Source organism: Ursus maritimus, unplaced genomic scaffold, assembly GCF_017311325.1.
Source record: "Ursus maritimus isolate PB19 unplaced genomic scaffold, ASM1731132v1 scaffold_12, whole genome shotgun sequence".
Taxonomy (NCBI): Eukaryota; Metazoa; Chordata; class Mammalia; order Carnivora; family Ursidae; genus Ursus; species Ursus maritimus.
Genome location: NW_024423564.1, coordinates 70,440,291 through 70,452,252, shown reverse-complemented (window position 1 = coordinate 70,452,252; position 11,962 = coordinate 70,440,291). Strand labels below are relative to the sequence as shown.

Genomic DNA, 11,962 nt, shown 5'->3' with positions numbered 1-11,962 from the left:
ACAGCCGGGGCCCCGCCCCCGGGTCAGGCTGCGCTCCTCCTCGGTGGTGTCCATTGGTGGAGAACACGGAAGCTCCGCCCACGGGCCATTATGCGCATGCTCTTCCAGCTCCTGACGCGAGCGCAGTAGGGAGGTGCAGGTGTTGTCATGGAGGCCGCTGCGAAGCTGGGGCAGGCGGAGGAGGTCCCCGAAAACCAAAGAGTTCAGCGGCTGCCAGGTCGGGGAGGTTCGCGGGGAGGGAGTCCGGCCGGGGAAAGAAGCCCTCACGGAGCATCTAGTCTCCCGGGCTGCGCGGGAGGCCGAGGGCGGGCGCTCACGGGCGGTGTTCCTGGGTATGTGTCGCAGGAGCCCTGGTGGAGCGCACCTCGACCCCCGGCGGCGTGGCCCTGGTGAGCCCCTACCACACCCACCGGGCCGGGGACCCCTTAGACCTCGTGGCGCTCGCAGAGCAGGTGCAGAAGGTAAGGAGGTGCGGCTGTGGCAGTAAATAACCGTCTTCGTTCACGTTTGGCCCTGCGTCCTACGACTGGGACCTCACAACCACGTAGTGCGGGGTAACATTTTTGTCTGCATTTTACAACACGGGAAAACTGAGACCAAAGGCTCCTTCGGCTGCAGCATGTATAATCTCCTTTGCCGGGAGGTTTTGCACAGCGCTTTCAATATTCAGTATTTCATTTGGGCCCTCGGACAGCCCTGTAAGGTAGGCAGTGCCGAAGTTCTTCCTCCCATTTTACAGGTGAAGAGAAGTTTCCGTGGAAGTTTCAGGATTACTCTAACGCAGATTCTGCAGGGATGCATAGTCCACTTACTTTAAACTGCTTCTCATAAGATCTTTATCTGTGACCTGAATGCTTTTAGAATTTAACAACTTCTAGAAGAACAAGGGCTCTTAAGTTTTGTCTTGTGCTTTCATTCACTGGACACAACATTCCCAAGCCCAGTGCTTATTGCCAAAAGTAAAAAAAGGAGGAAATGCGAAATAACAGAAAAAGCACTGGAAGTTTGGACACATGCGTGTTAATCCGACTTTTTATTTTATTTTTTTTTTAAGTAGGCTCCACACCCAGCGTGGAGCCCAACGCAGCTTGAACTCACCACAGTGAGATTAAGACCTAAGCTGAGATCAAGAATCTTTCTCTTAGCCAACTGAGCCACCCAGGCGCCCTCACCCCCAACTTTTGATATTAACTTGCATGTGACTTGAGGCAAATTACTTTTCTCTGGACTTCAGCTTCTTTTTAAAGATTTATTTATTTGAGAGAGAGGGAGAGTGCACACAGAGGGGGGAGGAGCAGAGGAAGAGAGACAGAATCTTCAAGCAGACTCCCCGCTGAGTACATTGTGAGGCTCAAACCCAGGACCCTGAGATCATGGCCTGAGCCAAAAATCAAGTGTCTCATGCTTAACCTACTGAGCCACCCAGGCACCCTTTGACTTCAGTTTCTTTATCCATAAAATGCGGGGTTTCAACTCGGAGAGCTTCTAGAGCTAAAGCTGTGAAAAATTCCATCCATCTTTACCAAGACTTCCAGTTGTAGAACCCTCTTCAGTATGTAGTGATATAGGGCCCTGCTGCTTTAATGCTTCTGATATCCCTTCATCCTTGTATGTACTATGTCACATTTGGCCTTGGTTATATAAAGGTCTTTATTTTGCTTAATAAAAGGTCTTTATTTTGCTTAAAAATATTTAATTATTAATGTGCCCAAATTCCCTCACATATTTCTGTACTTCAGGGGTTTTTTGTTTTTTAAGATTTATTTATTTGAGAGAGAGAGAGAGAGAGCGCACGTGTGCGTGTGCATAAGCGGGTGGGGCAGAAGAAGAAGGAGAGAGAATCTCAAGCGGACTCCATGCTGAGCATGGAGCCCGAAGCAGGGCTTGATCTCATGACCCTGAGATCATGACCTCAGTTGAAACCAAGTTGGACGCTTAACTGACTGTGCCACTGAGGCACAACCCTGAGTTTTTTTTTTAATTAAGACATGTTTGAATGCTTAAGAAAGTGCCTTTGATTCAAACTTTGCGACTTCTCTTATCTATAGAGATGGGGAGCAAAGTACAACTTTTATGGATCAGGAGGATATGATGTGTCTGTTTAATTGGATCACTACTGGGAGAGAGGCACCCAGGCCCAAAGCTCAGGCATATATTTTCGTGGGTTACTGAACGACCATCATGTTTATTATGGTAGCCTGAAACAAAGACGGAACATTTTTGCCCTTCAGCATATAATCTAGGGCAATATAGAGGGTGCATTATTGTGCTCCTTTTTTCCACTATTATCAATATTGAGTAGCTGAAATAAAAACACTAGAGACAAAGATTGAATCAAGCATATTTACTGTGTCCTGAAATGTGCTTTCTGGCAGGACTGACTGCTGATATGCCATTTCAGTATTAATGTGTGTTGAGAAAGAGGTCTGGTATTAGGGCATGACATTTGGAATCAGACTGATCTCTGTTCACATCTTCAACTGCCACTTATTAGCTGTGAACGCTTGGACAGGTTGCTTCACCTCTCTGAGTATAGTTCCTAAAATGAGACTGAAGTTACTATCTCTAACTTCATAAGGTGTTATAAAGAACTAAATGAGATAATATATGTGAAGGGCCTCAGAGTGATTGGGGCCAGAGTTTGTGTTTAGTAACTGTAACTACTTTTCACCTCATTTCTGTTTGAATTAGGCTCTTTTGTTTACAAGGAAGAGATTTGCTGCTACCACCTTAAGAAAAAGACTAATAATGAAGCTACTCCACTCCTAACCTGGAACTGTCTTAGCTCTAGGAACCACGTAGTCTCTCCTTGGCTAGAAGGTGCCTCATTGTCTTCGGGACAAAATGCGGCACTTTCACCATGGGCCATAAGGCCTTGCGTGATCTGGTCCCTGCCCCCTTCTTTAACATCCAGCTCACTAACTACCATTCAGACGCTTCCTCAGTTTTGTGCCTGGTTGGCCCTTTCCTTTTGTTCAGACCCAAGTCAAATGTCACATCCTTGGTGAGGCCTTGTCTGTAGAAGGCTATACCCCACCCCAACCAAATGACAGTATTATTAAATTGAATTTGCCTCCAGGCTACACACATATTCCAATCCCTACAGTCCTCATCACTCCCTGTTATTAAACCATTTACTTCCCTCACTTGTTACCTTTGATCTCCTTCTACCACATAATTATGGTTATTTCCTTCATAATAGCACATCATTACCCTGAGTCCGTGTAATACTAGCTCTGTTGTCTTTCTTGTTGGTGTCTGTGTTACTCACCAGAGCTGTGCTGTTCATTGTGGGAGCCTCTAGCCACAGACGGTTGGTGAGCACTTGGAATGTACGGTTTGTGCAGCTGAGAAGCGGAATTTTAAATTTTATGTAATTTTAACTAACATTTTAAAACCTGATAATTGAGGCAATTATTGGACACTTTTAAGCATATTTGGAACAAGCTGAGTATGTGAATTGACTCAACTGTAAATTTTATGGAGTCCAAACACAGGTTGAGTGATCAAAATTCGGCATCCCAGTTGACAGTGTGGGGATATAAAATATACAATTACTATGAAATATAAAATATCTCATTAACATTGTTTTATACTCATTACATGTTGGAATGATAATGGTTTTTGATATATTGGGTTAAATATATTATTAGAATTAATTTCACTTACTTTTACTTTTAACACAACTGCTAGAAAATTAAAAATTACATATGTTCCTTGATGATGTTCTAAAGGCCAGTGTACTAGGCTGTAATCGTGACAGAGGTAGGGGCCTCTTTCTCTGGTTTGCCGGTGCACCCCGGGCATGGCATGGTGTCTGACACAGTGGTTGCTCAGTCTGCATTTGTGGGACAGATAAATGATTGGCCTGTTTACCCAGCTGTTTATGTTTTCTCATGACACTGCCTTATACCTGACTTTCACCTTGAGCATCCTTAACTAACTCTCTTGATATTTCTTAGTTCAAGTTTAACCTCCTAATTTCTTTTCCTTAACTTAATTGTATACCACTGGACATTAATCAGCTTTTCTTGAAAGTAAACTGGAAGTCTTTGACAAATTTCTGATGCCTGGATGGTCATCCTTCCTAGTACCTAAGTTGGTCACACCAGTCTCTCTGGCTTTGAAAATTATTTGATTTATTTTAAGCTATTTCTGTTGCCTTCAACTGCATTTCCTAGCACATGACAGGTGGTCTTCTATGTACATTATAGCTTTGTTGCAGGTCTACATCCTAGTGCTGTCTTTAAAAATACATTTGATGTAGCAATTAGGAGTGCAAATATAAGTCAAAATATGACTTAGGTTTGATGTAAATAATTCAGCCAAAGTGATGGTGAGATTAATTGGTAGTTTCTGTATATAGCTAGATTCCTGCGTAACAGGTGATAAGAGCCATATCACAAGTATCTTTGGATTTTTATTGTAAGTCCTGTCCCTGATTTCTGAAATACTTAAACATGAGAAAGTAGATGAGGCCTGAGGAATGAGTGCGTTTACTCAGGCAAAGAGTAAGGCGGCGAACATGTTAAATCAAGGAGAAGGCGTGTTCGGTATATTTGGTGGCACGTGAGAGCAGGGCATGTAGGAGGCCTGAAGTTCAGTGTGACTAGAATGTAGAGTGAAGAGGGGAGAAAGCTATGGGACACAGAAGAGAAGGAGGGCCTAGTTCTGTGCTGTGGGGCATGTCAGGGGAGGCTTCTCATAAGCGTGCTGTGGGGCTGAGTGGAAGATGAGGGAGAGGAGTGGGAGCTCACGGGGGATGGTGAGAAGAATTCTTTAGGCACAAGTGAAGATGCTGAGATGACTCTTCACACTGGGCTCTAAATGACACTGTAGAAGTCTTATCCTTTTTCCACCCACCCTTTGGTTTTGTCTTACCTTTAGGCTGATGAATTCATCCGAGCAAATGCCACCAATAAACTGACGGTCATAGCTGAGGAAATCCAACATTTACAAGAACAAGCCAGGAAGGTAAGGGGCAGCTTGTAGACAAGCATTCATTTGCCTCATTTAATGCACAGAATTGACTGATCTTGATCATAATCATTTAACTTATTTGTCTTCCGTACCTCCTAGAAATACAGGAGTGTTGAGTGAAATAGAGTAGGCCCAAGAGGTGGGGTAGCAGATAAGCTTTTTCACCAGAGACAGTTTCAGTGAGGTAAAGCATTTTGAGGGGAAAAATAGGTTCTCAGTTATAAAAGAAATGCACTTACTACAGAAAAATAGGAAAGAAATTTAAAAGCCATTCATAGCCAGTCGTGTTAGACATTTTGAAAGATAATCCTTTTGAAGGCATTTTTACAGCTTAGTAGCAGTCCTAAGTTTTGTCTCTTCAGAATCATCTGGATCCTCGTAGTGACTAATTGCTAAGGGGGAGTGATTCCTAAGCGTTGAGTAACTTCCAGATTTTGTCGGGGATAATCACTGAGTGTGAGCACCTGTTACACGTGGTGCTGAACTTGTTCCATCCCTGTGGGTCTTAGGTGTTGGAAGATGCTCGCAGAGACGCTGATTTGCATCGCGTAGCTTGTAATATAGTCAAAAAGCCTGGCAGCATTTACTACCTTTATAAACGGGAGAGCGGGCAGCAGTATTTTTCTATTATTTCTCCAAAGGTAAGAACGTCTATTTTTTACTGGTAGAAGTGGCTACAATTAGCTTTTGTTTATCACGGTCTTAACATACCATCGTGAAGAATTTGTCACTATTGAAACATCAACAAGTCCCCAGTGATATTTTATATTTCAGAGATGTTCTGCTAGATAGTAAGACAGTATTTAAGACAATTGATAAAATAAGTTGGGTTTGAATACTATTGAATTTTTTACTGAAGAATCCAGCTATTATTTTTTTCAAATGAATATGATACATCAAATTGAGGGCATAGTATGTTTCTTTTCTTCCTGTCTGTGAAAAAAATAAACCCTCGGTTGGTTATTTATTTATTCATTTTTTACAATAAATACTTTGGAACAACCAATAATAAGATTCTTTTACATTTGGACGAAATAAAGTACATTTTTACTTGACTATATATATTCTCAACTTTAGAAAATACCAGGCAGTGTTTCTGTTTGTAAAAAAATAATAGCTTCATCTTGCTAACTGGTGATGCTTCTGTTTGTTTAAAAAAAAAAAAAAGTCTTCATCTTGCTAACCAGTGATTGGAATATATAGAAAAATATCCAAAAGGAGGGACGCCTGGGTGGCTCAGTTGTTAAGCATCTACCTTCGGCTCAGGTCATGATCCCAGCATTCTGGGGTCAAGCCCTGCATCAGGCCCCCTGCTTACCAGGGAGTCTGCCTCTGCCTCTGCCTCTGCCTGCTGCTCTCACGCTCTTTCTCTGTCAAATAAATAAATAAATCTTTTTTTTTTTGAAGATTTTATTTATTTATTTGACGGAGAGCACAAGCAGGGGGAGCAGCAGGCAGAGGGAGAAGCAGGCTCCCTTCTGAGCAGGGAGCCTGATGTGGGGCTCGATCCCAGGACTCTGGGATTGTGACCTGAGCCGAAGCCAGAGGCCCAACAACTGAGCCACCCAGGCGCGCCAATAAGTAAATCTTAAAAAAAAAAAATCCAAAGGGTCACATGCCATATGAGTCTATGTATTTATAAAGTAATTTCAAAACTTTTCAATTGTGGTAATGAACATTATATAAAAATCTCATGTTTTCCTGCCAAATATATGAAATAACGTTTATAACTGAATGGTATATACTTTTGAAACAGAATATATCCAGGCCAACCAGTAATGACCATTAATTTCCTAATAAACAGAAATAAAATGAATTATTTAAGAGTTTTTTAAAAAAAATTATTTTTGCACAAAAATCTTCTCTGGTCTTTGAGAAAATGTAGGCATAAGAGTTGGTAAATGTTTTCTAGAAAATTGGAGGTGTTGTGAGCCCAGGCATGACTTAAAAAATACACATGAAAAATACACTTAAATTATTTCACAGCCCTATCTCTGTTAAGAGAGGTATCTGATGTGTGATGCAATGAGGATGGTTCTGACTGGTCTCAAGCAAACAACCAAAAAAGAAATTCGTGGCATAAAATGAGGAAATGGACCCAATTTCTTTACCCCCTACCCTGATGAGAACTGACTCCTTTGCCTTCTCTAGGAATGGGGGACAGGTTGTCCACATGATTTCCTTGGTGCCTACAAGCTACAGCATGACTTGTCCTGGACTCCGTATGAGGACATTGAGAAGCACGATGCCAAAATCAACATAGTGAACAAGTTGCTAAGCCAGCCAGCGTCCTTGCCTCCAAGCATTGAACTCTCCTTCCAGGGACCGACTGAGAGTGGACACTTATAAATAGCTCTCACGGCAAGGACCTGTCACCTCCTTGTTGCCATCATTTTCTGCCTTGATGGGAGGTGGCCTGAGAATTGAGGTATTGTGGGTGAATCATGAACTTCTTGAATGGAGACCCTGTGTGGGGCACCTGGGTGGCTGGTTAAGCAGTTAAGCTGCCTTTGGCTTTGGTCATGACCCTGGGGTCCTGGGATCGAGCCCCATGGCGGGCTCCCTGCTCAGTGGGGAGCCTGCTTCTCCCTCTGCCCCTCCCCCCACTAGTGCTTGCGTGCTCTCTCTCTCACCCTCTCACCTCTTCTCTCTCTCTCAAATAAATAAAATCTTTAAAAAAAAAAGAAAGAAAGAAAAGGAAAGAGACCCTGCGTGAATATAAATGCTGTCGTTACTACTTTTTAGTTAGGATAGTAATGAATCCTGTCAGTCTCTTGGATCCTCTGTGGGTCACAGGTACCCAGCCAGTCACTTTCAGAGTATTGGCCAGTGTACTTTCCTTCTCCTTTATCTCCGTCTGTTCTCCCCAAGTCAGAATATTAGAAAAAGAAGAGTTTCTTTTTCCCACATAAAAGTTAACGAGGCATATTCCAGAGAGGACTGTTTTTCATCTTTTGTACCTGAAAGTGTTTGAGATTACTTTGGGGTTGAACATGGGGGGGAAAAGGAGACAAAGCTTTAGAGAGACTCTTAACTGCAGAGAACAAACCGCAGGTTGCTGGAGGGAGGTGGGTGGGGGATGGGCTAGATGGGTGATGGGGATTAAGGAGGCACCTGTTGTGATGAGCACTGGGTATTGTACATAAGTGATAAATCACTTAATTCTACTCCTGAAACCAATATTGCACTACATGTTAACTAACTAGAATTTAAATAAAAACTTGAAACTTAAAAAAAAAAAAAAGATTGGGTTGAGGCTAGTTAGCAGTTAGTACGGCTCCAGCACGGGACGGGGCTGGAACCTGACAGGGTCACCCAGGTCGTACTTGGTCACTCGTTTCACAGGGGCTGCTCTGTGGAGTCAGCTGCAAGTCTCTGGTGGGGATGTCCTTGGAGACACACGCACACATTAGCGGTACAGTAGTTGATTCTGACCACAGAAAGTCTCCCAGGTTTTCACAAGCTTCTGACCCGCCTGCTAGTGACACATTTTGAGCAGGTGCTTATTAGTGGTCTGTTGCCGCACACATGACCAGAAATGTGGTTTAAAACAACACATGTTTATGATTCCATAGTTTCTCTGGGTCAGGAGTTGAGGCATGCTTCCCTGGGCCCTCTGCTTCAGGGTTTTCACAGGCTGCAGTCTGATGTTTGGCCAGGGCTGGGTTCTCATCTGAAGGCTGGAAAAGGATCTGTCTCCAAGCTCACGTAAGTTGTTGGCAGAATTTCAGTTCCTCAAGGGTGCTGGACTGAGGTTGTTGACTGTTTACTAACAGACTATTCGCCAAAAACTGACTTCAGTTCCTTGACACATGGGTCTCCCCGACATGGCAACTTGATGAAGGCCAACAAGGACGAGTCTGCCAGCAGGACGGAAGTTACGGTCTTGTGTAGGCTTCATCACGGTAGTGCCATCTCATCCTTTTGCTGTATTCTGTCAGTTAGAAGCAAGTCAGAGGCAAGTCCACACTCAAAGGAGGGAATTGCACAAGGGCATGAATACCAGAAGGCAGGAATCATTGAGCAGGTCTTGGAATCCCTGCCACAGTGCTCAGCTGAGAGGGAGAAAAGAAGGCCCTGGATAAAAGAGGCAGTACTACCAACTGGTTAAGCATGGTAGGGTTCAAGTCACAGATTGGACTTGACTCTCAGCTCTGACAAGATAACCTCCCCAGCTGGCATCCCCGCTTCCTCCTGGATCCCTTCTCCAGTCCATTCTGCATACAGTCATCAGCTTGATCTTTTTGTTTTATTTTAATTTTTTTAAAAGATTTTATTCATTTGACAGAGTGAGAGAGCACAGGCAGGGGGAGTGGCAGGCAGAGGGAGGAGGAGAACGGGCTCCTGCAGAGCAGGGGGAGCCTGATGTGGGACTTGATCCCAGGACCCCGGGATCATGAACTGAGCCGAAGGCAGTCGCCCAACCAACTGAGCCACCCGGGCGCCCCAGCTTGATCTTTTTAAAATACAAATCCCCCCTCACTCGACATTTCCTAACCACTGGAGCAAAAAAAAGAACAGTTCGAAAAAAAGTTCCTGCGGTTCAATAAGGTGCACTTCCCGCACTGACCACCAGGGAGTGCCATTGCTCTTTGCTTCTTCAGCCAAGCTTGGGGAAAGTCCGTGGCAATGCGGTGATTTTGGAGGTAGCATCTCAGAGTGGGGAACTAGGACCCATTGGTTATAGACAATAAACATTTTCCATTCACCCATCCATCTACCCATTCAACCTCTTTACGAGTATGAAGTGCCTTCTAGGTTCCAGGTTCTGGAGAATAACACAGCTGAGTAAAACAGACACCTGTGTCCAGGGAGCTCTCAGTCTACTGTGTGTGTGTGTGTGGGGGGGGAAACCAAGTCAACAATTACCGTGTGGTGTAAAAAAAGGCTGTGATAGTGGTATGCGTGCAATATGGAGCGCCATGGAAGGGTACCTAACTCAGCTTGGAGAATTAGGGAAGACTTCTTAGAAGAACAGACACCCACTTAGGTATTGAAAAACAAACAAGAGCTGGAGCTTGCTTGATTGGTGACTTCAACTGTCCTCCATAGAAGTGTCTTTGGAGTTTGGCGTAGGGTTCATTTCTGGATGGCGTTTATTTGTGAGTGAAGAAAGGAGTATCTATTTAGCAAGCCATATTAACCAAACCAGTCCCAGCAGGCAGGAGGGCTGGAGTGAGGTATGTGCTGGCTAGAGAACTCTACTTCTAATAGCTAGAAGATAAGTAGACAAAGAATGGGAGGAAAAGGGATTCCAGACTAGAAGCAATATGACATCTGGGGAATTGCAGCCAATTTAAAGTGAAGAATGTGGGCCAGGGGCTATGGGAGAAGGCTTAATTGAAAGATTTGGGGTAGGGAGTTGGTAATATTGGCCTTGTATAAACCTCTTGGCGGTTGGCATCTTGGATTTGATGAAGTATGGCATTTTGAAGCTACGACAGATTGCATCTTGTTAATTAATAGGAATGATGGGGGATGAGTGAGAAGAAAACTCTCAGATAATGCTTGAATTTTTGGCTTGAATGCCGATATGGGTGGTGGAGATCCACTCAACAAAATATGGAAGGGGGAGACATCCCTGATGTTTCCCAGAAGGCTGACCAATCTATATTTGCTTTATTAGCCCACCGTGCTGGCCCTGTCCAGGTTCAGGTGTGAGTAGCAGTTGACTACATCTCCCTTTCTCCATCCTAGCCGTCTGGAAGGAGGGTTTGCTGTGTCCTTACATTCTCAGGTTATCTGTCTACAGGCATTGAGAGTATTGGTATTGTAGATACAAAGATGATAAATACTGCTGAGTGAGATTTTATTCTGCCAAGCATATCCCTTGTCTGATTTAATTTTCACATAACCAACCATCTAAGAGGTATATAGTATCCCTGTTTTATTTTTTTTTAAGATTTTATTTATTTATTAGAGAATGAGAAAGCAAGAGAGCAAGCACAAGTAGGGGCTAAGGATAGAGGGAGACAGAGAAGCGGACTCCCCACAGAGCAGGGAGCCCGACGTGGGGCTCGATCCCAGGACCTCAGGATCACGACCTGAGCCGAGACAGATGCTTAACTGACTGAGCCACCCAGGCACCAATAATATCTCTGTTTTAGAAAGCAGGAACATCTGCCCAAAGATTAAGCAAGAGGCCCATGGTTATATAGATCAAACAGTCCTGTTTGATTCAAGTCTGACCATAACCAGTCCTAGGGGATCCCAACATAGAGGTGTAAGGGAGTTAAAACACAAAAGTGACAGAGTAAGCTGTGCTTCTGGGATGCTCTTGGAGTCGTTCGCTTGGGTGTATAGTGATGAGCCTGGAGGGGATGTACGTCAAGGCCCAGGAAGATAAGTAACTTACCTAAGGTCATACAACGCCCAAGCAGCGGAGCCCTTGTTTCCGGCGTTAAAGCCTGCAAACCCCCCACGCACAAAATGGGGTTCAGCCCTTAAGGAGCTGGAGCTTGGGGGGAAGGAGCTCCTAAGTGCCCAGAGTAATTATTTATAAAGAAGCTCCTGATTCAGCAGACCACCCTCTACTTGAAAGCTTTTTTCTTCATTTTGATTTGGGATATTAGCATCGCCTGCTTTTTTTCTGACTTCGCTGACTACACCTTTTCTGCCTCCTGACACCTGGCTTTTGGATTGCTCTGGGGCCATTCCTTAGCCCTCTTTTCTGTCTCCCTCTTAGGTGATCTAATCCATCCCCACGGATCCCATACCACCCCTGTGCTGCTGGCTCACTAGCTTGCCGCCAGCCCTGATCTCTCCCCAGCTTCATGCAGGCTTGTTTATCAACAGCCTCACCTGATGTCATTACAGCCCTAACGTGCCCAAACCGAAAGTTTTGAATTCTGCCCCAGACGTGTTTCATCACCAGCCCCTCCACTGCCGTCAACACCTAGCTCCCTCTGCTTTTGAGGCCAGAAGTCTAAGTCATCCTCGATTCTGCTTGTTCTTCCCACAGCAGTCAGCAAGTCTTCTCAGC

General features: G+C 44.2%; 1 protein-coding gene across 2 annotated transcripts; it reads left to right on the top strand.

Moving 5' to 3' along the window:
• The first annotated feature begins 94 nt into the window (after window positions 1–94).
• Window positions 95–9,691, top strand: CUNH1orf50 (chromosome unknown C1orf50 homolog). Of its 2 annotated transcripts, XM_008699343.2 has the most exons (5): window positions 95–217; window positions 346–461; window positions 4,888–4,974; window positions 5,490–5,621; window positions 7,132–9,691. In XM_008699343.2, the coding sequence occupies exons 1-5, from the start codon at window positions 148–150 to the stop codon at window positions 7,327–7,329; spliced, it is 603 nt and encodes a 200-aa protein (XP_008697565.1). In that variant the 5' UTR covers window positions 95–147; the 3' UTR covers window positions 7,330–9,691. The 2 variants fall into 2 exon arrangements, with proteins under 2 accessions (XP_008697565.1, XP_008697566.1); XM_008699344.2 differs by lacking the exon at window positions 5,490–5,621.
• The last annotated feature ends 2,271 nt before the right edge of the window (window positions 9,692–11,962 follow it).